General features: G+C 35.5%; 1 protein-coding gene across 1 annotated transcript in view; it reads left to right on the top strand.

Moving 5' to 3' along the window:
• LEMD3 (LEM domain containing 3) overlaps positions 1-26,759 on the top strand; it is a 72,005-nt gene extending 45,246 nt beyond the window's left edge. Inside the window, exons 5-13 of the mRNA XM_057742661.1 lie at positions 3,137-3,216; positions 3,300-3,445; positions 4,389-4,490; positions 4,600-4,702; positions 5,359-5,537; positions 21,848-21,929; positions 24,513-24,618; positions 24,717-24,795; positions 25,005-26,759. Coding sequence (XP_057598644.1) covers positions 3,137-3,216; positions 3,300-3,445; positions 4,389-4,490; positions 4,600-4,702; positions 5,359-5,537; positions 21,848-21,929; positions 24,513-24,618; positions 24,717-24,795; positions 25,005-25,168 — 1,041 coding nt within the window. The 3' untranslated portion in view covers positions 25,169-26,759. The remainder of the gene's footprint in view (positions 1-3,136; positions 3,217-3,299; positions 3,446-4,388; positions 4,491-4,599; positions 4,703-5,358; positions 5,538-21,847; positions 21,930-24,512; positions 24,619-24,716; positions 24,796-25,004) is intronic.
• Positions 26,760-27,111: the final 352 nt, after the last annotated feature.

The following is a 27,111-nucleotide window of genomic DNA, read 5'->3' as shown; positions in this document are numbered from 1 at the left end:
TCCTTCTTTACAAATGTTTTGTTGCTTTATTTAATGAACCTAATCTTTTACATGAAACAGTATTATTTTTGTTCTTTGAAACTATAATCCAAGTTCAAAGCATCTGATTGATACTGGTTTTAAAATACACATTTTTGGCTAGTTATTTTGAAAATAAGTAAATTTGTAATTTGGAATCATGGGTGTGTTTGTGTATGTGTACACATATAGTGTATTAAAATAGATTTGTTAAAGATTTGGGAAAACATGCTTTGAATTTAGAAAGATTTCTATGAAGCAGTCAGCAGTGTGTTAACTGAACTATTGCCTGTAAGTAAATAGTAATAAGTAATTATGTTAATAATAGAGCTGCTTTAAAAGTTAAAAAGTTAGCTTCCTCCTAAGTTTTGTCATCAGTTATTAGAAAATGGGCGTTTTATGATACAGGAGTGCCTTACCTCAAGCGTTGGCAAACTGCAGCCCATGAGCCTTTTTTTTGTATGGCCTGCTAGCTGTGTTTTTACAACATTTTTAAAGGTTGCTTAAAAAAAATAAGTGACAGAGACCAGAAGTGTTATATACTGCAAAGCTTAAAATATTTACTCTCAGGCCCTGTACAGAAAAAGTTGGCCTACCCCTGCCTTACAGCTTTCCAGGTAGCTCCAAAAAGTGAACTATAAGACATTTCAGACTCTTAAAATCTGGTAGATGTTGTGTATGCTACAGTGTTAGCATGAGCTATTTAATTAGCATAAGCCAGAAAAAAATTCAACTTCTACTTTTACAAAAATTCCATTTTATGATACTGTAGAACTCCATGTAGTTTGTAGAATATTTGTGGAAGTAATGGCTTATTTAAGAACTCAACACCTATTAAATCTTTTTTTTAAAATTAATTTATTTATTTTATTGGCTGTGTTGGGTTTTTTTTTTTTTTTTTTTTGATGTGCGCAGGCTTTCTTTTAGTTGTGGTGAGTGGGGGCTGCTCTTTGTTGTGGTGCGCGGGCTCCTCATTGTCGTGGCTTCTCTTGTTCCGGAGCATGGGCTCTAGGCACGTGAGCTTCAGTAGTTGCAGCACATGGGCTCAATAGTTGTGCCTCACGGGCCCTAGAGCACAGGCTCAATAGCTGTGGCACACGGGCTTAGTTGCTCCGTGGCACGTGGGATCTTCCTGGAGCAGGGATCGAACCTGTGTCCCCTGCATTGGCAGGCAGATTCTTAACCACTCCACCATCTAGGAAGTCCAGGAATTTCAGCTTTTTGTTTAGTGCTACATCTCTAGGTCCTAGAACAGTATCTGGCACATAGTGAGCCCTCAATAAATATTTTGAATGGAAGAATTTTCAAGGATGTTTATTACAGTATTATTTGGTATACTAAAATAATTGGAAATACTTCATGTTCATGAATAAGGGGGTGATTAGTATAAAATAACCACACAGTTATCTTGCTGGAAAAAAATTGGGGTTATTCCATGTGTACTGACATTGACACTCACGCCACCTCATTCTGTGAAAAAAGCAAGTAGATAAACAGTATGTATAATGTAATACCACTTTTGTTTTTAATATTTTGATTTAAAAATACATAATCCACTTATGCCCAGCAATTCTTAAACTTTTTGGTTTCAGGACCCTTTTGCACTCCTAAAATTACTGATGATTCTAAATGACGTTTGTGGAATACATATGTATTTATTTGTATTTATATATATATTTGCCATGTTAGAAATTAAAACATTTAAAAATTTACGTATTCATTTAAAATAAAAATAATGAATTTATTACATGTTAACAAAAATACTGCATTTTTTACAAAAAATAACTATTTTCCAAAATAAAAACATTTAGTGAAAAGTGGCATTGTTTTATATTTTTGCAAATCTCTTTCATGCCTGTCTTAATAAAAGACAACTGAATTCTCATATCTGTTTCTGCATTCAATCCATCCTTTTTTTTTTAAGTAAATTTATTTTATTTATTTGTTTATTTTGGTTGTATTGGGCCTTCGTTGCTACACTTGGGCTTTCTCTAGTTGCAGTGAGTGGGAGCCACTTCTCATTGCAGTGCGCAGGCTTCTTATTGGGGTGGCTTCTCTAGTTGAGAATCATGGGCTCTAGGCGCGCAGGCTTCAGCAGTTGTGGTGCACAGGCCTAGCTGCTCCAAGGCATGTGGGTTCTTCCCGGACCAGGGGTCGCACCCGTGTCCCCTGCACTGGCAGGCGGATTCTTAACCGCTGTGCCTTGATGCTGTTTTGGTCGAAGTACATCAAGAAAATCTAGCCTCACACAGATGTGTAGTCAAAACAGGGAAAAGTATTTTAATTCTCTATTCAGATAATTGTAGATATTCTTTGATACAGTACTAAAACTCTACAAGTAGTAGTTTCTTAAAGATTAGTGGCAGTGTAGAATTTAAAACTATGTCAGTGAACTTTTCAAACTCATACTTTTCATACTAAAGCCCTTTGGTCTGTTTTGCAGTTAGAAAGCTCTTTTACCCAAACAAGATTTTATAGCTCATGATTGGTCATTTGGTTCACTGGTGATGCAGATATTACCAATGCTGACATATTTTATTATGCCATGCTCAGAAGTCACAGTCATTAATACACAGCACAGTCTCATTGCAGAGGTTTTCAGGTATCGTGAAGCTGTTAGGCTCATAGTAATGGATGCACATTTTTTGAAATTCTACTTTTCATTTGAAAGCTTGAATTTTATCATTGATAACACAATCAGTTGTTTTTCTGGAGTAGATGAGCTTAACTTCATTCACTTGTTGAGAAAGTAGCTGTAAAACAGCCAAGTCTGAATAATTTGTCATTTGTTCATTTACAAATAGTGTTCCATTTTTTAAAAAAGTGGCTAATTCATTCTTATCATGATGATACTTGAAAAGCAAATTTTTTTTTTTTTAATCTGTAAATTAAAAAATGTAAAGAAAACAGCAAAATGTTCAGTGGTTATCTTAAGGTGGTAGGGAAATGGTGACTTTTTTCTCCTTACATTTTTCTGTAATGAATAGTACACTTTTATTATGCTATATAGTTTAAAGTGTTATATAAAGTATGTTATTTGTAGGACAGCTTACACATAAAATCAAAAGAATGTGAATTATTAAGAATAGTTAGTTATTTTCTCTATATTTCTTATTAGGATTTAGGTCCTGAATATGAAGATATATTTAACATCTCATTGCAGTGGATTTTTGAAAATGGAAAAGATGTTGGAATAAGGTAAAGGATTTGTCCATTTTGTCCATTTTGTAGTCCAAGAAGTGACTTTGACTCTAAACTCCCCCTTAATTATTTTTAAATAGGTGTGTTGGTGATGGCCCTGAGGAAGAATTGACAGATATAGTTGATGTACAGTTTTTACAATCCACAAGACCACAGATGTCCTTCTGGTGTCGTTTTCGACGTGCTTTTATTACTGTCACCCACAGGTTATTGTTGTTATGCTTAGGTAAGTTGTGAGGATGAGAAAGAAGATACATTGTAGTCTAGAATGTTTGTGTCTGTATTTTACCAAAAGCCAGGGTTGAGAATATAATTCTGTGATTAGTTGTCATTATAAATCACATCCAGAAGTCTTCACTAAAGTATAATAATATTGAGGGTTTTTATAATGTCAGTGTCAATCTAAGGGGTAAGAAAACAGTGCTGTGAGAAGAAGTGGGAATCAAACTTTTTTATATGAATGTCACAGAAAAAGCAAATTTAGTACATCAATAGAAACCTACTTTAGGAAATAGAACAGGAAGATACAAAAATTAAGCTTATTTTAAAAATACTGTATTAGAAGTTAACTTCATTAAAATTATTTTTAATTAAAAAATATCATTAAATGAATTTAAATTTTCATTCAGATTGCTAGATTTTATGTGATAATTTTGACTGATAAGAGGAATTTAGGAGATATTCATTTGCTTCTTTTTTCTGCCCAAGTTCTTCAAAAATAATTCAGTTTACTTAAAGTAAGATGTAGTATGTTTACAGTCTCATAAGATTCATTTTTCTAGTAGCTTAATGCTGCAAAGAGAAAAGTTTGTGAAACATAGTTATGTTACTTTGTTTTAAAAAAAAAACAGAATTTAAATGTTCAGTTGTCAGTGTAATGAAGAGATGGTTTTTCTGGAGAGATTAAGTGACACTCTGGGAAATGTTTAGTATTAAATTTTTCTATGTAATTTGATTATGTAGCTAATTCAAACCACTGTCTTGAAGTCTTATTCCATTATCCCATTATAGCAGTTAAAATAACCACTGTAGAAACTGTCAAAATGGCTTTTTTTGCTTTATTTTCTTAATACCACATTTAACAACTGACTATAACTTCAGGCTGCAGTGAATATTATTGAATGCCTTTGACCACGGTTTTAAAAACACAATATATATAAATATTGCAGGTGTAGTGATGGTTTGTGTCGTTCTGCGTTACATGAAATATCGCTGGACAAAAGAAGAAGAAGAAACAAGGCAAATGTATGATATGGTGGTAAAGATTATAGGTATAGTATTTGTAAAAAATCTAATCTACTTCTAGCATAGTCATTATGTGATAAACTACATGATGTCCAGTGATTGCTTCATTTGTAAATTTGTTTGATTTACTTTCAGATGTTTTACGAAGTCATAATGAAGCCTGTCAGGAAAATAAAGATTTACAGCCTTACATGCCTATTCCCCATGTGCGAGATTCCTTAATACAGCCTCATGACAGGTGTGTTCAAAGCATTATAAGTTGAAGTAAATCAGAATGTTGGTATCTTCTGCAGTCATGAAAATTACATTGAGAGTTGTGACCCTTCTCAACTAGACCTGTTTTACTGTACAGGCTTTATTTTTGTACTTTGAACTCTTTTCTAAATTTTCATCATTATCTTCCTGATTTTGAGTGACATCATAGACAACTGGATTTCAGAATATACATTTTTGATTCTTTGTTGTGAGTCTCAAGGTCCTTTCATTCTGTCTTGATAAAGAAACAGAGAGAGACAATAGCCAGAGATGTTTTATTAATACTGTTTTAAAATACTTCATTTTGTTGTTAATGAAGCTTTTTAAATAAAAGAAGTAAACAATAACTTCTTGAAAATAAAAAAAGATGTAACATCCTAAAACATCGTTCTTAGCCTAGCAACACATTGGAATCACCAATGGAGCTTTTGGGGGGGGTGGGGGAGAATACCAATGCATTGTTCCAAATATAGTGACTCTGAGGTGAGATTCAGGTATCTAAATCTTTTTGGAAAAATCTCCGTAAGCAGTGATAAGAACAGCCGGAGTTAAGAGTAACCACTACCTTCAATTACTAATATTTGTAAAAGATGACAAGCCAAGATGATAGTAAATTTGTCATTTTCCTTCAACTGATAGGAAAAAAATGAAGAAAGTCTGGGATAGAGCAGTTGACTTCCTTGCTGCTAATGAGTCCAGAGTTCGCACGGAAACACGAAGAATAGGTGGTACAGATTTTCTAGTTTGGCGGTGGATCCAGCCTTCCGCATCCTGTGACAAAATATTAGTCATACCTTCTAAAGTGTGGCAAGGTCAAGGTATGTATTTCTAAACAACAAAAAATGTAATTTTTTCAAATACAAAAGTCTTATGTGTTTCAGTAAAAAAGTGAAACTGAAAGATGTGTGAAGGTAAAGCTCCCTTCCAGTTCCATCCCATAGAAGTAATCAGTGTTAGCTTCTTACATGTCCTCTCACTTTTCTTCCTGCTAAGTGTAAACAACATGGTTTGTCTTTACTGTGATAGAATACTAGATGATTACTTTGATTTTATTTTCCTCTTTCATGTACCAAAGCAACTTAGTATTAAAGATCTAACTGCATTCTTTTTCCCTGATTTTTTTGTGCAAATAAGACACATATAATTTGTTTTATGTTTAAACCATATGTAAGTGGAATCATAACTTTTTAACTGCTCTTTTTTCAGTTTTTGCTTGCCTTCTCTGCGTATCCCATGCCAAGTAGCTTTTGTGGGTATCTTTCCATATTTTTCTTAATGCTTGCATAGTTGCAAAAACAGGTATTGATAAATTTGGTGTTTGGTTGCCTTATGTACCCAAAGTGATAACTGTTACCTCATTTGAATTTTTTGTACCTTAATGGTTAGTTGCAAAAAGAAATCTCATGGCTAGTCTAAATTGTATTTCAGAACTAATAGTGAATTGAGTTTCTTTTAATCTTGTTGGATAAAAAGCATATTTATAAGTGCTGCTAAACATAGACTATATGGGAAAGGTAAGTTAAGTTGTTTTGAAATTGAAATAAAATAAAATCCAATCTCTCCCTTATTTTCTCTAACTGATTTTCACTTTCAAAAGAACTTGAATAATAGGTTCCACAATCATGGCATAAAAATGAAGTTTTTATGTTGCCAAAATAACATTAAACCAGAAACTGTTTGCTTTAGGTTACATGCAGAGGTGTCCTATGAAACCAAAAAACAGAGACTTCGAAGTCAGTCAGATCTGATTACCTTAGTGCCTTATTATAATGTATGTGGAGTCTCAGCCTAATTTCTTCATAGAGCTAGGAATTGGTGCTCATGTATGCATCTGAAGTTCTAGGTTGTTGTTTTTAGTTCATATGAATTTTTTTTATCATTATATGTGTCTTATCTTTAAAGAAGATATTTAAAATGAGATTTTCAAGATGAATCCAAACGCAATTTTTTTTTTACTAGATAATCCATGTTGTTCTTACAAATTACTAGTGGTAGGATTTATTTAAGTGTGTTAAATTGGACACTTTAAAATCTCTAGGATTTAAAACCTTAGACTAACTATGTTCACTTTATCATTATCTTTAGTTAGGAAAAGACTGTGCAAATGTGATAAAATATACAACCTTAGCTCAGTTATAGTAGTAGTTAAAACTCAACATGAATTGATACAATATTTTTAAAGTCTCCTACTACTTTTTACCTGTTAGTGTTTTATCCAGGTTTCAGTGTATTAAATGTTCAGAAACTATATGCCAAGTACTGAGCTACCTTAATTTGCATATTTCTGAATGGGCCCTGTAGAGGATTGTAAATTTAATCTCTCTTTACTTGATAGTCCTTAATAAGCAGTCACGGTGATTAGGGGTTCCTGGACCTAGAAAGGAATTGAGAGTAAAGTGGGGTACCTACTACTTAGACAAATAGAAAAAAGGTGTAATGGCTGAGGTAATTTTAGCCTGAAGGCAGAAAATCCTGAGATAGAACACTTGGTAACCATTTGCTTGAAGTATACCAATTCAATTTTTGGATGGTTGTGGTGAGAAAACAGTGTGTAGATTTATAGCAAGAAAGATTTGAGTTAAGAGTTTCATCAAATAAGAATTGTTACAAGAGGCTGATAATAAGTTATTGGAATTTTCTTAATGATAGTTATACATCTTTTGCCTCATTTAAGAACATATAGCTCCAATATAGAGAGAATTTAGTTTTAATATTACATTTTTATGCTATTAAATATATAGTCTATTTAAATGTAACTAAATGACTTTGACATAGCTTTTTAAAAATATTAATACATAAAATAAGTTTTGCTTTCATTGAAATATATCTGAGCACAAATGTTATACTGAATAAAAATGGGCATATACTAGAAGGTTCTGATGGTTTTTTATGTGTACAGATAGTTTAACTTATTAACAAGCTTAATGTTTCTCCCCTTATAAATGTAGTGATTTAAAAGGTACATGTCTGGGGAGTTCCCTAGTGGCCTAGTGGTTAGGATTCTGGGCTTCCACTGGAATTCAGTCCCTGGTCAGGGAACTGAGATCCCATAGCCACATGGCACGGCCAAATAAATAAATGGTAAATGTCTGGAGGGTTGGTAATTACAGCAGCCTTTATGTTCACTACCACTACAAGCTGTTGTCATTTAATGATACTTTTCCCAAGTAACTGTTAAATAATCAGCCTTATTGAATTTTTAGTTCAATTTCTGAAAAGTAGTTCAATATCAAATCGATGACAATATAACATTAGTATCTCTAAAAGTATTTTAAAGCACCAGTTTGCTGGGGAGCCAGAGAATTATTTATGCTTCTGACAAATGTGGTGTTTGGAATAAACAGCATTCATTTGAGGTATTTGAAATGTATCATTCAGTAACTACTGTATCTTTACATGGCCATGGTAATTAGGGTTTAGTTAGGGAGACAACGCTTATATCTTAAAAATCAATTTGATCTTTTGGACTACTTTCTGACTAGAATTGGCCAGGAATAGTTTCTCCCAGGTCTTTTATTTTGTTGAAACTTGGGTCTAGGCTAACATTAGGTAGTATGAATGCTTCTGTTTTCTCTGGTTCATCTCCTGCTGGCCCAGGCCATTATTAGAATTTCAAGGAAGTCAGATTGTCTGCAGCTAAAAAGTCATATAAGAACAAAGTCTATATACTGCTAGAGAGGTTCAGAAGGTACTAGAAGTTCACAGACCTTCTTGATCTGAGATTTGGCAAAGATTTTTCATGTCTCGTGACCAGTCTTCTACCCCATATCAGGCACCGTTTGAACGCGTATGCCCAGATGTTTCTTATCACTGACACTTCTTAAATCTTTGATACACTCTGATCTTTATCATAAATTCATCCTTTCAGCTTTCCTACTTTATGTATTTGGGAACTCCAGAATCTCTGATTCTTCAATGCACCTACTTTTTCCAGTTCTTTAGCCTTTCTCCTATTTTTTACTTCTTTTCCTGCCCATCTTAGTTTTCATGATTCATTTTTTCAATCACTCTCTTGCTAGTACCCTAAGTCATCACCTGTCCTTCATCTTACCCTGGTATATTCCAACCAAGGATGAAACTGTTTATCTATGCCTGTCTATATGCAAATGGCTGAGCATAGCAAGAGAAAATCATACAGTTTGGCAGACTGGTACCTTTATAACAACCTCAGTTAGGTCTTCAGTGCTACCTGTCTTTCTTTTTCTTACCATTTTTTACTAGTCACTTCACTTTTCTACTCTACTCAATAACAATTTTAGATTTCTTTCCCTCTTTTCAAACCTTTGCCCTTCTCCTCTGTCTTCTAATTCTCAGTTGATGACTCAAGTAAAAACAATCAGATTGTACCTGCCTCACATTTCCACCACCAGATCCATAGAATTACCAGAACCTATACTCATACTCACCTCCCATTGCAATTGAGGAGCTGTCTCACTTAACGAAGATCGAGGCCCTTCTCTTTAGAGGATCCCTCTGGATCCCATTCCCTCTTCTCTTCTCAAGTGTCTTCCTTACTGTGTTTTAAATCCCTGCCTCTCCTGAATCTTTTCATCAGCACTTAAACATACCGTAGTCTCATCTTTAAAAACGTTGCACTATACATTGTCCTATAGCTGTCACCCTGTCTCTCTACCTATTTATAGCCAAATAGCATTAAACAATTTACTCACAGTCTACTTTTTCACCTCCCATTTATTCTTCAGCTGTCTCCAAACTATTTTCCATCTCCATCATTTCAAGGAAGCAGCTCCCAGATTTAAATATTGCTAAATTCAGTGGATGTCTTTCTTTCTTATCCGTATTTTACTTAACACTGTTAACAATTGAGCCTGCCTTGGAACTTTCTTGTTTTGGCTTTGTGGTTGCCCCTTTCTTCTGGTTTTCATTCTACCTCTTACCCGTTCTTAAATCTTCTTCTGTAGATTTTCCTGGACCTCTAGGTGTAGGGGTTTTTCCAGGCCATCTTTCATCATTTTCCCTGTCTTACCACATGATCTTATGCTGTGACTTCATTATCATATATATGTTGTTAACTTTCAAATTTATACCTTGCGCTAAGTCTTCTGGTTTTCAGATTTTTATACCCAGCTATATACTTTTACTTACTAAGAAGCACCAGAAGTTCACCATGTGCACGAACCTAATATCTTCTCTCTCAAAACTGACCTCTCCTCTAGTGTTCCTGTCTAATTAATGATACCCACCCCTCCTCAGCTGGTTCTGTTGTATACATTGGAGTCATCCTTAATCTCTCCCTTAGCCCCCACATGTGCAGTCTTCAAGCAAATCATGTCAGATCTGTTCCATAATATGTCCTGATTCTGTCCACTTATTTCCATATGCATTGTTGGCCTGTCTTATCCACATTACTGTCATCTCCCTCTTAGACAACTATAATAACCTTCTAACTGGTCTCCTTGCATTCACTTTTGCTTCCATCTGATTGATTCTCCACATAACAGCCTACTTAAAAATTTTATAATTTTAAAAGACAGATCTCATCGTACTATTCCTCTCCTTAAAATATTTGAGTGGCTTCCCATCACTTTTATGGTAATGTCTAAGTACTTTTTTTTTTATTATTATTGGAATATAATTGCTTTACACTCTTGTACCAGTTTTTGAGGTACACCAAAGTCAATCACTGTATTTATACAGATATCCCCGTATTCCCTCCCTCCCTCGACTCCCCCCCACCCTCCCTGTCCCGGCCCTCTAAGGTATCATCCATCATCGAGTTGATCTCCCTTTGTTATATAGGAACTTCCCACTGTCTGTCTGTTTTACAGTTGGTAGTATATGTGTGTCTATGCTACTCTCTCACTTTGTCCCAGCTTCCCCTTCACCCCCTACCCTTCCCCAACCTCGTGTCCTCCAGTCCATTCTCTGCATGTGCATCCTTATTATTGTCTTGTCACTAGGTTCATCAGTACCATTTATTTTTTTTTAGACTCCGTATATGTGAGTTAGCATACAATATTTGTTTTTCTCTTTCTGGCTTACTTCACTGTATGACAGACTCTAGATCTATCCACCTCATTACATATAGCTCCATCTCATTCCTTTTTATAGCTGAGTAATATTCCATTGTATATATATGCCACATCTTCTTTATCCATTCATTTCTTGATGGGCATTTAGGTTGCTTCCACGTCCTGGCTATTGTAAATAGTGCTGCAGTGAACATTGCGGTACATGTTTCTTTTTGGATTATGGCATTCTCTGGGTATATGCCCTGTAGTGAGATTACTGGATCATATGGTAGTTCTATTTGTAGTTTTTTAAGGAACCTTCAAACTGTATTCCATAGTGGCTGTACCAACTTACACTCCCACCAGCAGTGCAGAAGAGTTCCCTTTTCTCCACACCCTCTCCAACATTTGTTGTTTCCAGATTTTTGATGATGGCCATTCTGACTGGTGTGAGGTGATACCTCATTGTGGCTTTGATGTGCTTTTCTCTGATGATTAGTGATGTTGAGCATCTTTTCATGTGTTTGTTGGCCATCTGTATGTCTTCTTTGGAGAAACGTCTATTTAGGTCTTTGGCCTATTTGTGGATTGGGTTATTTGCTTTTCTGGTATTAAGCTGCATGAGCTGCTTGTATATTTTGGAGATGTAATCCTTTGTCCATTGCTTCGTTGGCAAGTATTTCCTCCCATTCTGAGGGTTTTCTTCTTCTCTTGTTTGTGTTTTCTTTCACTGTGCAAAAGCTTTTAAGTTTCATGAGGTCCCATTTATTTATTCTTGATTTTATTTCCATAATTCTAGGAAGTGGGTCAAAAAGGATCTTGTTTTGATGTATGTCATAGAATGTTCTGCCTATGTTTTCCTCTAGAAGTTTTACAGTGTCTGGCCTTCCATTTAGGTCTTTAATCCATTTGGAGTTTATTTTTGTGGATGGTGTTAGGAAGTGTTCTAATTTCATTCTTTTCCATGTTGCTGTCCAATTTTCCCAGCACCACTTATTGAAGAGGCTTTTTTCCATTGTATATTCTTGCTTCCTTTGTCAAAGATAAGATGCCCATATGTGTTTGGGTTTACCTCTGGATTCTCTATTCTGTTCCATTGATCTTCCTTTCTGTTTTTGTGCCAGTACCATACTGTCTTGATCACTGTGGCCTTGTAGTATAGTTTGAAGTCAGGAAGCCTAATTCCACCAACTCCATTTTTCCTTCTCAAGATAGCTTTGCCTATTCGGGGTCTTTTGCGTTTCCATACAAATCGTAAGATTTCTTGCTCTAGTTCTGTGAAAAATACCGTTGGTAATTTGATAGGGATTGCGTTGAATCTGTAAATTGCTTTGGGTAGTACAGTCATTTTCACAATTTTGATTCTACCAATCCAGGAACATGGTATGTCCCTCCATCTGTTTGTGTCATCTTTGATTTCTTTCATCAGTGTCTTCTAGTTTTCTGCATACAGGTCTTTTGCCTCCATAGGAAGGTTTATTCTTAGGTATTTGATTCTTTTTGTTGCAATGGTAAATGGGAGAGTTTCCTTAATTTCTCTTTCTGCTCTTCCGTTGTTAGTGTACAGGAATGCAAGAGATTTCTATGCATTAATTTTGTATCCTGCTACTTTACTAAATTCATCGATTAGTGCTAGCAGTGTTTTGGTAGAGTCTTTCTGGTTTTCTCTGTATAATACGTCATCTGCAAAGAGTGACAATTTGACTTCTTCTTTTCCAGTTTGGATTCCTTTTATTTCATTTTCTTCTCTGATTGCTGTGGCTAAAACTTCCAAAACTATGTTGAATAATAGTGGTGACAGTGGACACCCTTGTTTTGTTCCTGTCCTTAGAGGGAATGCTTTCAGTTTTTCACCATTGAGAACAATGTTGGCTTTTGGTTTCTCATATGTGGCTTTTATTATGTTGAGGTAATTTCCTTCTGTGCCCATTTTCTGGAGGGTTTTTATCATAAATGGATGTTGAATTTTGTCAAAAACTTTTTCTGCATCTATTGAGATAATCATATGGTTTTTATCCTTCAATTTGTTGATATGATGTATCACGTTGATTGATTTGCGTATATTGAAGAATCCTTGCATCCCAGGGAGAAACCCCACTTGATCATGGTGTATGATCTTTTTAATGTGCTGTTGGATTGTTTGCTAGTATTTTGTTGAGGTTTTTTGCATCTATATTCATCAGTGATATTGGCCTGTAATGTTCTTTTTTTGTGACATCTTTGCCTGGTTTTGGTATCAGGGTGATGGTGGCCTCGTAGAATGAGTTTGGGAGTGTTTCTCCTTCTGCTATATTTTGGAAGAGTTTGAGAAGGATAGGTGTTAATTCTTCTCTGAATGTTTGCTAGCATTTGCCTGTGAATCCTTCTGGCCCTGGGCTTTTGTTTGTTGGGAGATTTTGCTCACAGTCTCAGTTTCTGTCCTTGTGATTGGTCTGTTCATAGTTTCTATTTCTTCCTGGTTCAGTCTTGGAAGATTGTACTTTTCTAGGAACTTATCCATTTCTTCCAGGTTATCCAATTTATCGGCATATAGTTGCTTGTAGTAGTCTCTCATGATCTTTTGTATTTCTGTGGTGTCAGTTGTTACTTCTCCTTTTTCATTTCTAATTCTGTTGATTTGCATCTTCTCCCTTTTTTTCCTGATGAGTCTGCCTAATGGTTTATCAATTTTGTTAATCTTCTCAAAGAACCAGCTTTTAGTTTAATTAATTTTTGCTATTGTTTCCTTCCTTTCTTTTTCATTTATTTCTGATCTGATCTTTATGATTTTTTTCCTTCTGCTCATTTTGCTGTTTCTTTGTTCTTTTTCTAATTGTTTGAGGTGTAAGGTTAGGTTGTTTATTCAATATTTTTCTTGTTTCTTAAGGTAGGACTGTATTGCTATAAACTTCCCTCTTAGAACTGCTTTTGCTGCATCCCATAGGTTTTGGGTTGTTGTGTTTTCCTTGTCATTTGTTTCTAGATATTTTTTTATTTCCTCTTTGATTTCTTTAGTGATTTCTTGGTTGTTTAATAGTGTATTGTTTAGCCTCCATGTGTTTGTATTTTTTGCAGTTTTTTCCTGTAATTTATATCTAGTCTCATGGCGTTGTGGTCTGAGAAGATGCTTCATATGATTTCAGTTTTCTTGAATTTACTGAGGTTTGATTTGTGACCCAAGATGCGATCTATCCTGGAGAATGTTCCATGTGCAGTTGAGAAGAAAGTGTATTCTGTCATTTTTGGATGGAATGTCCTATAAATATCAATTAAGTTGAGATGGTCTAATGTGTCATTTAAAGCTTGTGTGTCTTTATTTATTTTCTGTTTGGATGATCTGTCCATTGATGTAAATGGGGTGTTCAAGTCTCCCACTATTATTGTGTTACTGTCGATGTCCCCTTTTATAGCTGTTAGCATTTGCCTTATGTATTGAGGTACTCCTGTGTTGGGTGCATAGATATTTACAATTGTTGTATGTTCTTCTTGAATGGATCCCTTGATCATTATGTAGTGTCCTTCCTTGTCTCTTTTAATAGTCTTTACTTTAAAGTCTAATTTGTGTGATATGAGTATTGCTACTCCAGCTTTCTTTTGACTTCTTTTTATTCTTTTTTCTTTTTCCTGCTGTGGGACAGTTATTTCCCCCATTCTATCTTCCAACTCAGTTATTCGTTCTTCTGCCTCAGTTATTCTGCTGTTTATACCATCTAGAGTATTTTTTGTTGTTGTTGTTGTTGTTGTATCCTTTTATTTTTTTATTTATTTTTTTTTTTTTGGGGGTACACCAGGTTCAATCAACTGTTTTTATACACATATCCCCATATTCCCTCCCTTTCTTGACACCCCCCCCTCGAGTCCCCCCCACCCTCCCTGCCCCAGTCCTCTAAGGCATCTTCCATCCTCGAGTTGGACTCCCTTTGTTATACAACAACTTCCCACTGACTATTTTACAGTTGGTAGTATATATATGTCTGTGCTACTCTCTCGCTTCTTCTCAGTTTCCCCTTCACCCCCCGCCCCCTCCCATACCTCGAGTTCTTCAGTCCATTCTCTGTATCTGCTTCCTTGTTCTTGTCACTGAGTTCATCAGTACCATTTTTAGATTCCGTATATGTGAGTTAGCATACAATATTTGTCCTTCTCTTTCTGACTTACTTCACTATGTATGACAGATTGTAGTTCTATCCACCTCATTACATATAGCTCCATCTCATCCCTTTTTATAGCTGAGTAATATTCCATTGTATATATATGCCACATCTTCTGTATCCATTCATTTGTTGATGGGCATTTAGGTTGCTTCCATGTCCTGGCTATTGTAAAGAGTGCTGCAATAAACATGATGGTACAAGTTTCTTTTGGGATTATGGTTTTCTTTGGGTATATGCCCAGGAGTGGGATGACTGGATCATATGGTAGTTCTATTTGTAGTTTTTTAAGGAACCTCCAAATTGTTTTCCATAGTGGCTGTACCAACTTACATTCCCACCAACAGTGCAGGAGAGTTCCCTTTTCTCCACACCCTCTCCAACATTTGTTGTTTCCAGACTTTGTGATGATGGCCATTCTGATTGGTGTGAGATGATACCTCATTGTGGCTTTGACTTGCATTTCTCTGATGATGAGTGATGTTGAGCATCTTTTCATGTGTTTGTTGGCCATCTGTATGTCTTCTTTGGAGAAATGTCTATTTAGGTCTTCTGCCCATTTGTGGATTGGGTTATTTGCTTTTTTGGTATGAAGCTGCATGAGCTGCTTGTATATTTTGGAGGTTAATCCTTTGTCCGTTGTTTCATAGGCAATTATTTTTTCCCATTCTGAGGGTTGCCTTTTAGTCTTGTTTATGGTTTCTTTTGCTGTGCAAAAGCTTTTAAGTTTCATGAGGTCCCATTCATTTATTCTTGATTTTATTTCCATGATTCTAGGAGGTGGGTCAAAAAGGATGTTGCTTTGATGTATGTCAAAGAGTGTTCTGCCTATGTTTTCCTCTAGGAGTTTTATAGTGTCTGGCCTTACATGTAGGTCTTTAATCCATTTGGAGTTTATTTTTGTGTATGGTGTTAGGAAGTGTTCTAATTTCATTCTTTTACATGTTGCTGTCCAATTTTCCCAGCACCACTTATTGAAGAGGCTGTCTTTTTTCCATTGTATATTCTTGCCTCCTTTGTCAAAGATAAGGTGCCCATATGTGTTTGGGCTTACTTCTGAGTTCTCTATTCTATTCCATTGATCTTCCTTTCTATTTTTGTGCCAGTACCATACTGTCTTGATCACTATGGCCTTGTAGTATAGTTTGAAGTCAGGAAGCCTGATTCCACCAACTCCATTTTTCCTTCTCAAGATTGCTTTGGCTATTCGGGGTCTTTTGCGTTTCCATACAAATCGTAAGATTTCTTGCTCTAGTTCTGTGAAAAATGCCATTGGTAATCTGATCGGGATTGCATTAAATGTGTAAATTGCTTTGGGTAGTACAGTCATTTCACGATGTTGATTCTTCCAATCCAGGAACATGGTATGTCCCTCCATCTGTTTGTGTCATCTTTGATTTCTTTCATCAATGTCTTAAAGTTTTCTGCATACAGATCTTTTGCCTCCTTAGGCAGGTTTATTCCTAGGTATTTGATTCTTTTTGTTGCAATGGTGAATGGGAGAGTTTCCTTAATTTCTCTTTCTGCTCTTCCGTTGTTAGTGTATAGGAATGCAAGAGATTTCTGTGCATTAATTTTGTATCCTGCTACTTTACTAAACTCATCAATGAGTGCTAGCAGTTTTCTGGTAGAGTCTTTAGGGTTTTCTATATATAGTATCATGTCATCTGCAAAGAGTGACAATTTTACTTCTTCTTTTCCAATTTGGATTCCTTTAATTTCTTTTTCTTCTCTGATTGCTGTGGCTAACACTTCCAAAACTATGTTGAATAACAGTGGTGAGAGTGGACACCCTTGTCTTGTTCCTGTTCTTAGAGGGAATTCTTCCAGTTTTTCTCCATTGAGAACAATGTTGGCTTTTGGTTTGTCATATATGGCTTTTATGATGTTGAGGTAATTTCCTTCTATGCCCATTTTCTGGAGAGCTTTTATCATAAATGGATGTTGAACTTTGTCAAAAGCTTTTTCTGCATCTATTGAAATGATCATATGGTTTTTATCCTTCAATTTGTTGATATGATGTATCACGTTGATTGATTTGCGTATATTGAAGAATCCTTGCATCCCAGGGATAAACCCCACTTGATCGTGGTGTATGATTTTTTTAATGTGCTGTTGGAGTCTGTTAGCTAGTATTTTGTTGAGGATTTTTGCATCTATATTCATCAGTGATATTGGTCTGTAGTTTTCTTTTTTTGTGACATCTTTGCCTGGTTTTGGTATCAGGGTGATGGTAGCCTCATAGAATGAGTTTGGGAGTGCTCCGCCTTCTGCAATATTTTGGAAGAGTTTGAGAAGGATAGGTGTTAACTCTTCTCGAAATGTTTGATAGAATTCGCCTGTGAATCCATCTGGTCCTGGGCTTTTGTGTGTTGGGAGATTTTTAATCACTGCCTCAATTTCTGTACTTGTGATTGGTCTGTTCATGGTTTCTATTTCTTCCTGGTTCAGTCTTGGAAGATTGTATTTTTCTAAGAATGTATCCATTTCTTCCAGGTTATCCAATTGATTGGCATATAGTTGCTTGTAGTAGTCTCTCATGATGTTTTGTATTTCTGAGGTGTCCGTTGTGACTTCTCCTTTTTCATTTCTAATTCTGTTGATTTGCATCTTCTCCCTTTTTTTCTTGATGAGTCTGGCTAATGGTTTATCAATTTTGTTAATCTTCTCAAAGAACCAGCTTTTAGTTTTATTTATTTTTCTTATGGTTTCTTTCCTTTCTTTTTCATTTATTTCTGCTCTGATCTTTATGATTTCTTTCCTTCTGCTCGCTTTGGGGTTTCTTTGTTCTTCTTTCTCTAGTTGTTTGAGGTGTAAGGTTAGGTTGTTTATTCGATCATTTTCTTGTTTCTTAAGGTAGGACTGTATTGCTATAAACTTCCCTCTTAGAACTGCTTTTGCTGCGTCCCATAGGTTTTGGGTTGTTGTGTTTTCGTTGTCATTTGTTTCTAGATATTTTTTGATTTCCTCTTTGATTTCTGTAGTGATTCCTTGGTTGTTTAAGAGTGAATTGTTTAGCCTCCATGTGTTTGTATTTTTTGCAGTTTTTTGCCTGTAATTGATATCTAGTCTCATGGCGTTGTGGTCTGAGAAGATGCTTGATATGATTTCAATTTTCTTGAATTTGCTGAGGTTTGATTTGTGACCCAAGATGTGATCTATCCTGGAAAATGTTCCGTGTGCACTTGAGAAGAAAGTGTAGTCTGTCGTTTTTGGATGGAATGTCCTATAAATATCAATTAAGTCGAGATGGTCTAATGTGTCATTTAAAGCTTGTGTGTCTTTATTTATTTTCTGTTTGGATGATCTGTCCATTGATGTAAGTGGGGTGTTCAAGTCTCCCACTATAATTGTGTTACTGTCGATGTCCCCTTTTATAGCTGTTAGCATTTGCCTTATGTATTGAGGTGCTCCTATATTGGGGGCATAGATATTTACCATTGTGATATGTTCTTCTTGGATGGATCCCTTGATCATTATGTAGTGCCCTTCCTTGTCTCTTTTAATAGTCTTTACTTTCAAGTCTAATTTGTCTGATATGAGTATGGCTACTCCAGCTTTCTTTTGACTTCCATTTGCATGGAATATCTTTTTCCATCCCTTCACTTTCAGTCTATATGTATCCCTTGGTCTGAAGTGGGTTTCTTGTAGGCAGCATATAGAAGGGTCTTGTTTTTGGATCCATTCAGCCAGTCTGTGTCTTTTGGTTGGAGCATTTAGTCCATTTACATTTAAAGTGATTATTGACATGTGTGTTCCAATTACCATTTTCTTAATTGTTTTGGGTTTGTATTTGTAGGTGTTTTCCTTTTCTTGTGTTTCCTACTTAGAGAAGTTCCTTTAGCACTTGTTGTAAGGCTGGTTTGGTGGTGCTGAATTCTCTTAACTTTTGCTTGTCTGGAAAGCTTTTGATTTCTCCCTCAAATCTGAATGAGATTCTTGCTGGGTAGAGTCTTCTTGGCTGTAGGTTTCTCTCTTTCAGGACTTTCAGTATATCCTGCCATTCCCTTCTGGCCTGCAGAGTTTCTGTAGAAAGGTCAGCTGTTATCCTGATGGGTTTTCCCCTATATGTTGTTTGTTGCTTTTCTCTTGCTGCTTTTAATATTTTTTCTTTGTGTTTAATTGTCGTTAGTTTGATTAATATGTGTCTTGGTGTATTTCTCCTTGGGTTTATTCTGTATGGGACTCTCTGTGCTTCTTGGACTTGGTTCATTATTTCCTTTCCCATGTTGGGGAAGTTTTCCACTAGAACCTCTTCAAAGATTTTCTCAGACCCTTTCTTGTTTTCTTCTTCTTCTGGGATGCCTATAATTCGAATGTTGGTACGTTTAAGGTTATCACCGAGGTCTCTGAGGCTGTCTTCTAGTCTTTTTATTTTTTTATCTTTTTCCTGCTCTGTGGCGTTTATTTCTCCCATTCTATCTTCCAACTCACTTATTCGTTCTTCTGCCTCAGTCATTCTGCTGGTTATAGCATCTAGAGTATTTTTAATCTCAGTTATTTTGTTGTCCATTACTGTTTGTTTGTTCTTTAGTTCTTCTGAGTCCTTATTAACTGTTTCTTGTATTTTCTGTATTTTGTTATCGAGATTTTGTATCATTTTTACTATCATTACTCTGCATTCTTTTTCAGGCATTTTTCCTATTTCCTCTTCATTTATTTGATCTTGTGGATTTTTTTCCAGCTCCTTTGCCTGCATGGTGTTTCTCTGTTTTCTCATGGTAGTCCAAACTTCAGAGGTTGCTTGTCCTGGCAATGAAGGGGTTTAAAGAAGACTGTCCAAGCCCCCGACTAATGGCAGAGTGTTGAGTCAAACAAATACTAAGTCAAGGAAACACATACATGTATAAGACACACAAATACTGAATCCAAAAGAACATAAGGCACTAGAAAGACATGACAGAAGAACCCCAGTATGCTATCAGAAATTCAAAGAGAAAACCAACAGAAATTCAAAACCAAAACAGAAAAAAACAGAAACAGAAGCAGAAACAAACAAAGAAACAAATAACAGGTCACACACACAAACACAAATCCAGGGAGGTATTGAAAGCTAGGATCAAATATAATAAATAGCTAGAGTACCACCACACGGACTGAAGAGTCTCAGGATGAAATTAGACACTTACATTAAGAACTAAGATAAAGACAAAAACCTAATAATAAATACCAAGGCAGTGTGTCATCTGGAGAATAAAGCAAGGAGGCTGAGCAGACTAATAATGTTGCTTATAAGTATATTAAGATAAAATAAACTAAAAAAGGATAGAAGACAGAGCAACAGAAGTATGTAGTGTGACTGGAAATATGAAAATAAAAGGAAAGAAATAGAAATGTATAAAAGAGATGAAAAGAAGGTAGGAGAGATATATAGTCCGCACTACAAAAAACTTAGCTAGAAATAGAAATATATTAAAAGGCTAAGAATAAAAACAATAAAAAACAGAATAAAAAAATGTTATAAAACTTGTAGAGCCCTTAGGACTAAGATTGTAATTATTAAAAAACCAAAAAAACAAAAAAAACAAAAAAAATTGGAACTGACCCCAGAATAGACCAGTTCAATAGAATTAATACTAACATTTCTGTTTCCTTGGGGTCTCAGCTCTAAGTGTCCTATTACCTGCCTTGGGTTTTTTGTATTATTCTGCGACCAGCAGTTTCCTTTATTGTTCATCTGTAAGCGCTGGTGTGTGGGGAGAGAGAGGGTACAATAGTGGCTCCTTCCCCTGGGAGTGAGTGAGCAGTGGTGCCCTGTCTGTCAAGGCAGTTCAGTCGGGCATGGAGGTGCCTGTTGCAGAGGGATGCCAGCAGCTCAGGTGTAAACAGAAAGTCTCAGAGTTGGGCCTCTCTGTGGGCCTTTTTGCTCTCAGCTGCAGGCACTCTAAGCCAGCCCCGCCCAGGGGCCTTTGTTATCCCCGAGTGCATTAGCTTGGCCCATAGGGGTCCTTCCTCTGTCCATTGCAGGTGGCGAGAGAGAGGGAGGCTACGCCCATGGCTCCTCCCCGTCGCCTGTGAGCCAGGAGCATCCAGCTGCCACCATGGCCCCACAGGTCTCTGGGGCAGGCACTCTTCGCTGCAGACCTCTTCCCTCCTGTCCTCTCGGTCTGTCTCCCCACTGGCAACAACGTTTCTCACCCTGAACCAGTTCTCCGGTTCTCACGCTCCCGCTCCTAGACCCCCGTTCAGCTGTGAATCGACATCACAGTCCGGGAACGCTGAGCCGTGGTGCGGACCCTCCGTGTGTTTCTCACTCCCTCCCATCTGCCACAGCTCAGCTGCTTCACCCTCTTTGAACTGTTGTAATTGCCTCCCTACCGGTTATGTCGGGATCCTTGCAGTCCTTTCTGGTGTCTGAGGTCGTCTGCTGGTGTTCAGTTGGTTCTGTGTGGGAATTATTGCGTCTTTTGGTGCATTCCCAATGCATCTTTGGAGAGGGATGCATTCCACATCCCTGTACTTTGCTGCCATCTTTCTCCCTCCCATTGTCTAAGTACTTTAATGTGGTCCTCCATGATCTGACATCCCCTTCTTCAGGTTTCTCTTTCTATCATCTCTACTCTAGTCACAGTGACTGTCTTGTAGTTACTTGAATATGCCAAGTTCCTTCTTGCCTTGGGCTTTGTACAAGCTGTCACCTTTGCTTGAGATGTCCTTTACACCTTCTTTACCCTGCCTGTTTATATTGTATTTATTCTTTAGATTCCAGCATAAATTTTACTTTCTCCTTGAAGTGTTGTCTGATATTCACAGATTAGCTTAAGTTACATTGATAGCTTTCTGTACTCTTCTTTCATAGGATTTATCACAATCTTGATTTCTTGGGTGACACAGTTTTTCATCTGTTTCCCCCATTAAACTAAAGTCTGGGAGAGCAATGACTGTGTCTGTCTTATTCACCTTGATCCAGGGGACTGGCTCACAGTAAAAGCATGCAGTGAATATTTTTTGAATAAACTGAATGGCTGAATACCTGTCAACAAAATAGAACCATGGAAAATAGTAAAACGAATTTATTTTTTATAGCATTTCATTTAGATAGAAGAAATTCACCACCAAATAGTTTGACGCCATGTCTAAAGATTCGAAATATGTTTGATCCAGTTATGTAAGTATTATGATGAAGGTACATGTAATTTTTATTTGGAATATCTGGCTCAGAAATGCATGATACTCTTATAGTGCTATGTCTGTCTGACTACCAAAATGTTATGTTTTTCTCACTTCTTTTTTGTTAAATTTTAAGCAAAGGTTTCACCAAAGGACACAGATATATAATGATTTGTAAAACTTTTATAAAGCTTTGTATTCACTGTGGATCCCCATAGCAGATAAATGCTTGAGTCGAATTAATGACAGATATGATGACAAACAGTACCCTTCATTAGATATATGTTATGTCTGCCATTGTTCTTTGCCTCAGTAGGCAACATAGATAAAAATACCCGGTATTTTAAAGTTTCTAAATCCTAATTGTAAAAAGTTTTCTCCAAAGATGTGCATATCTTCCCTTCTACCAGACTTGTCTACCTGTCCATGCAATATTTGAGAAACTTTTCTGTGTAATTACAGCAATACATGCATCCAGAAAATACTACAATCAAAAGTTGCTGCCTTACAGTCCATAATATTTCACATACAAGCTGTAACAATATTTAGAATTTACTTCTAGAGGTGACTGCTTCTCTGTCCAATGATAGGACAAGTCAAATTTTGGTTTTTAAAACAAGCTGAGTGTGGAAATTGTATTACATATCAAGTACCCATAAGTCCCATCTGATAACTCATTTATTTCAAGAAATCGTTGATATGGTAAGATTCCGAACAAGTGACAGCAAAATTGTACATGTGACGAAGTGCTGTCAGCACACACACACACACACACACACACACACACACACACACACACATCCGTTTTGCAGAGGTAGAAACAATCAATGGTGCAGTGATCCCTCTGTTGGAAATCGTACCTCATGCCTTAGGGATTAGGAAATCTGTGCTGGTCCACTATTTTATTACCTGAGATGAAGATGTACGATTTGAAGTGTAATGGACTTTTCCTCTGCCCCACCATTTATATCTCACAAGAAAGACAATTGTGCGTTACTGTAGTGGGATCTCTTTCATAATAGTAATGTGACTTATTTGTGCAAAATGTTTGTCCTATATCACACTTCTGTTATTTTGGAAAAAAGAAGCTCAGAATATACCATTTACTAAGAATTTTCCTTAAGTTTAGGAATTTGAAAATATCTTTAAAAAATAATACTTAACTTTTACAAGTTTGCTATAACTCGTTAAAGTGCTTATTAACATTTGTCTAGACAGAAAAGAGAAATGACTTTTAAGTACATAGGATTTTTTTAAAAATTAATTTATTATTTTTTAAGCTCTTTATTGGAATATAATTGCTAGTACATAGGATTTTAAACATAAAAATGACAGCACATTTATTCTGTTATGGTAGGCTGATCCTTCAGTGCTTCAGCTTGTGTGTTCTTACACTGGAAAGTGAGAGCAGGGCTGGGACTTCGGAATGCTAATATTTTTTAATCTACCTACTGCTAGCAACAAGCATTTATGTACTGTTAGTTTTAACAATATATGATTTTTAAACTATCCCCATTTTAGTTGGGTATATCTATTGTAAGAAACCAAAAGACTTCTTTCTGAGTAGGAATATGGCTATTGATTTTTTTTTCTTTTTTTTTCAGTTTTATTGAGGTATGATTGAGAAATAAGAGTTTTATATATTTAGGTATTACAACATGACATTTTTGCTCATCCTTTAAAAATTTTTTTATTGAAATATAGTTGATTTACAATATCATGTTAGTTTCAGTTGTACAGCACAGTGATCCAGTTATACATATATATGTGTGTGTGTATATATATGTATACCTATATATATTCCTTTTCAGATTCTTTATCCTTCCTTATAAGGTTATTACAAAATATTGAATATAGTTCCCTGTGATATACAGTAGATCCTTGTTTCTCTATTTTACATCTATTTTATATTTATTTTATATATACATTATGTATATTAAATAGTGTGTGTAAGTATAGAGTATATATAGAGTGTATAAATTAATCCCAAAATCCTAATTTATCCCGCCCCTCACTTTCCCCTTTGGTAATCATAAGTCTGTTTTCTTTGTCTCTGAGTCTGTTTCTGTTTTGTAAGTTCATTTGTATCATTTTTTTAGATTCCACATATAAGCAATATCATATGATATTTGTCTTTCTCTGGCTTAATTCACTTAGTATGATAATCTCCAGGCCCATTCATATTGCTGCAAATGGCAGTTTTTCATTCTTTTTTATGGCTGAGTAGTATTCCACTGTATATATGTAGCATGTCTTTATCCATTCCTCTGTCGATGGACGTTTAGATTGCTTCCATGTCTTGGCTATTGTAAATAGTATTGCTGTGAACATGGGGTTGCATTTATCTTTTCGAATTATGGTTTTCCTCAGATATATGCCCAGGAATGGGATAGCAGGTTTATATAGTAACTCTATTTTTAGTTTTTAAGGACCCCCCATATTGTTCTTTATAGTGACTGCACCAGTTTCCATTCCCACCAACAGTGTAGGAGGGTTCCTTTTCCTCCATACCCTCTTCAGCATTTATTATTTGTAGACTTTTGATGATGGCTGCTGATTTTTGTTTTCATTAATTTTTTAGGGAAATAGGGGATCAGTGGCATTTGGCAATTCAAGAAGCAATTTTAGAGAAATGCAATGATAACGATGGCATTGTTCACATTGCAGTAGACAAAAATTCACGTGAGGTAAAGTAACTTTTACTATTGAATTTTATGTTTTGGATGTGTTGCTACTAAACTAAGACTATTTCTTTCTTTCTTCCTTTTTTTTCTAAAAATCACAGGGTTGTGTATATGTTAAATGCCTGTCTCCAGAATATGCTGGGAAAGCTTTTAAGGCATTGCATGGCTCTTGGTTTGATGGTAAGAAATTTGAGTATTACAAACATTTTGAAAAGATAAATTATGGCTTACTGTTAAACTATACCAGATTTTGAATTAAAGAATCTTAGGTTAGCATTTTTAGTGTAATAATTTTATATTCTTTGTTCATGTCTTTTACCACAGTTTGTTTTCTATTAATATTAAGCACATTCATACAGATCTAAAATATTATTTTTATCTTACAACAGGGAAATTGGTTACAGTAAAATATTTACGACTAGATAGATATCACCATCGCTTTCCCCAAGCTCTAACTTGCAACACTCCCTTGAAGCCATCAAATAAACATATGAATTCTATGTCTCATCTTCGTCTTCGGACTGGCCTAGCCAATTCTCAAGGAGGTTCCTGAAAAGACTTTCTTCCACTCCTAGGACTGTTCTTTACAATAGGAAAATTCCTGTTTGGCTTCCTGTCTCCCTTTTTAATGCTTTTTTGTATGTAATATTTTTATTGAATACAGATCTGTTTGAATGTTCCAGAAATCTTAAGGTTCCAAAGGGACTTAGCAGTGAGGCAGCAATGCTGAGTAGATAGGATAATTGTTTCGTTCAGTTTTTGGAGCTCAGTTAAGCCAATGCACTTAAAGTTTTGCATGAGGAACATTGACCTTATTAAGCATTTTCAGATGTGATGGTTGTATTTTTGTACCAAGAAGTGTTTGGATAACCACACAAAAGCATGGTGAAAAGGCTTCTTGTATATCCTTAATTTCTTGTAAACTAATGTTGTGAATTTTTGTATACAGTCACCTACATAGTTCCTTACAGGCTAATGTGGTAAAACTCTTAATTTCCCAATTTAACCGTAGGTTTCTATTGCTTGTAAGAGATTCATTTGCTACAGCTGGAATATGGGAAAATCAGTTTGGGTTTAGTGGTTACATATAAGTGGATGTACATGTACTTAAACTGGCTTTTGTATATATGTGTAAATGCTGGTGATGGCGAAAGTAGTCTTGTTTTGTGAGGATGTCTGCATTAAAGCAGTAAAATAAGCTTCCTATTTTATTCATAATCTAATGTGTATATATATGTATGTGTACATATGTGTGTATGTGTGTATATATATGTGTGTGTGTATATGTGTATATATACACACACATATATACATATGGCTGTACTATCATATAGATCAAACAGCCAAACACCTGGAAGTATTAGATACAAGTTTAAAATATCTTTTATAGGTTTTATATAAAAATGTCTGAGTATGATTTTGTGTGAAAGTTCCAATACCAGTTGTAATGGAGTCAAATTTATGTGAGCAATAAAGAAGTAATTGGCAGATATTGGAAAAGTATTTTGTGAGAAGCTGTATTTATTATAAATACTAGGGCTATGACATAGTACCATTGGGATTAAGTCATTTTCCCAATCTATTTATAATTTAGTGAAACGTTAGCTTCCCTGTTGTATGTCAAGTTTAAAGCAGGGCACATTGTTGCAGCAAAATGTGTATTTGAAAAATTATATTTGCAATTTTGGGTCATGAAAGTTTGCAGTATAGTAAATGCACGAGTGATGGTCGCTTTGTGCCTCAGTATTTACTTTGTTTCAGTAAAGTTACTTTATTACTGTTTATGATTTCAGATTAAAATAGTTATGGAGCAGAGTTTACTTGTAATGTAACAATTGGCTTTTTTGAAATAACCTGCTGATATATCATTGTCAGTCCAAATGAATATGTGAAACAGCTGGAATTGTACCAATTTTGATTTTGTTTAAAGCTCACTTTTCTTTTTTCTTTTTTTTTTAAATTGTATATGTGTTGGGTTTGCAGCATGAACTTGCACAGTTAATGCACGTTTTCTGGTTAAGTAAACATGATGCACACTGTTCTGTAACAGAAAACCCTATTGTGCCTTACCTATGTGCTTTTGTGGGCACCATGTTTATGAAGAATAAAAAATGATTTGTTATCTGAAGAGAATAAATTTTAAATTCTCAGTTTATGTCTCAGATGCTAAAGTGTGAAAATATAAATATATATATAAAATATATAAGATAACCAATCTTTCTATATTTTATGTGCATCACAGTGATTTACCTGGGCTTAGTGACCCCATCTTGTGACCTGTTACAAGAATGAATGTAAAAAAATAGTTGTGGCATTTTAAGAGGTTGCCTTTTGATGCAGATGCATCTTTTCTTGCTTCTGAAACATATTCCATGTAAACATTGTACATTTATTGTTGTAATATAAACTATCATGCAGCTTATTTTACCTGAAGCTGTTAAGCTGACCAAGATCCCTGCAAGACAGATGGGAATGTGTATAATAACTAGATATTTG

This window comes from Hippopotamus amphibius, chromosome 7, assembly GCF_030028045.1.
Source record: "Hippopotamus amphibius kiboko isolate mHipAmp2 chromosome 7, mHipAmp2.hap2, whole genome shotgun sequence".
NCBI lineage: Eukaryota > Metazoa > Chordata > Mammalia > Artiodactyla > Hippopotamidae > Hippopotamus > Hippopotamus amphibius.
The sequence above is the reverse complement of the archived record's forward strand: the minus strand, read 5'-3'. Positions and strand labels throughout refer to the sequence as shown.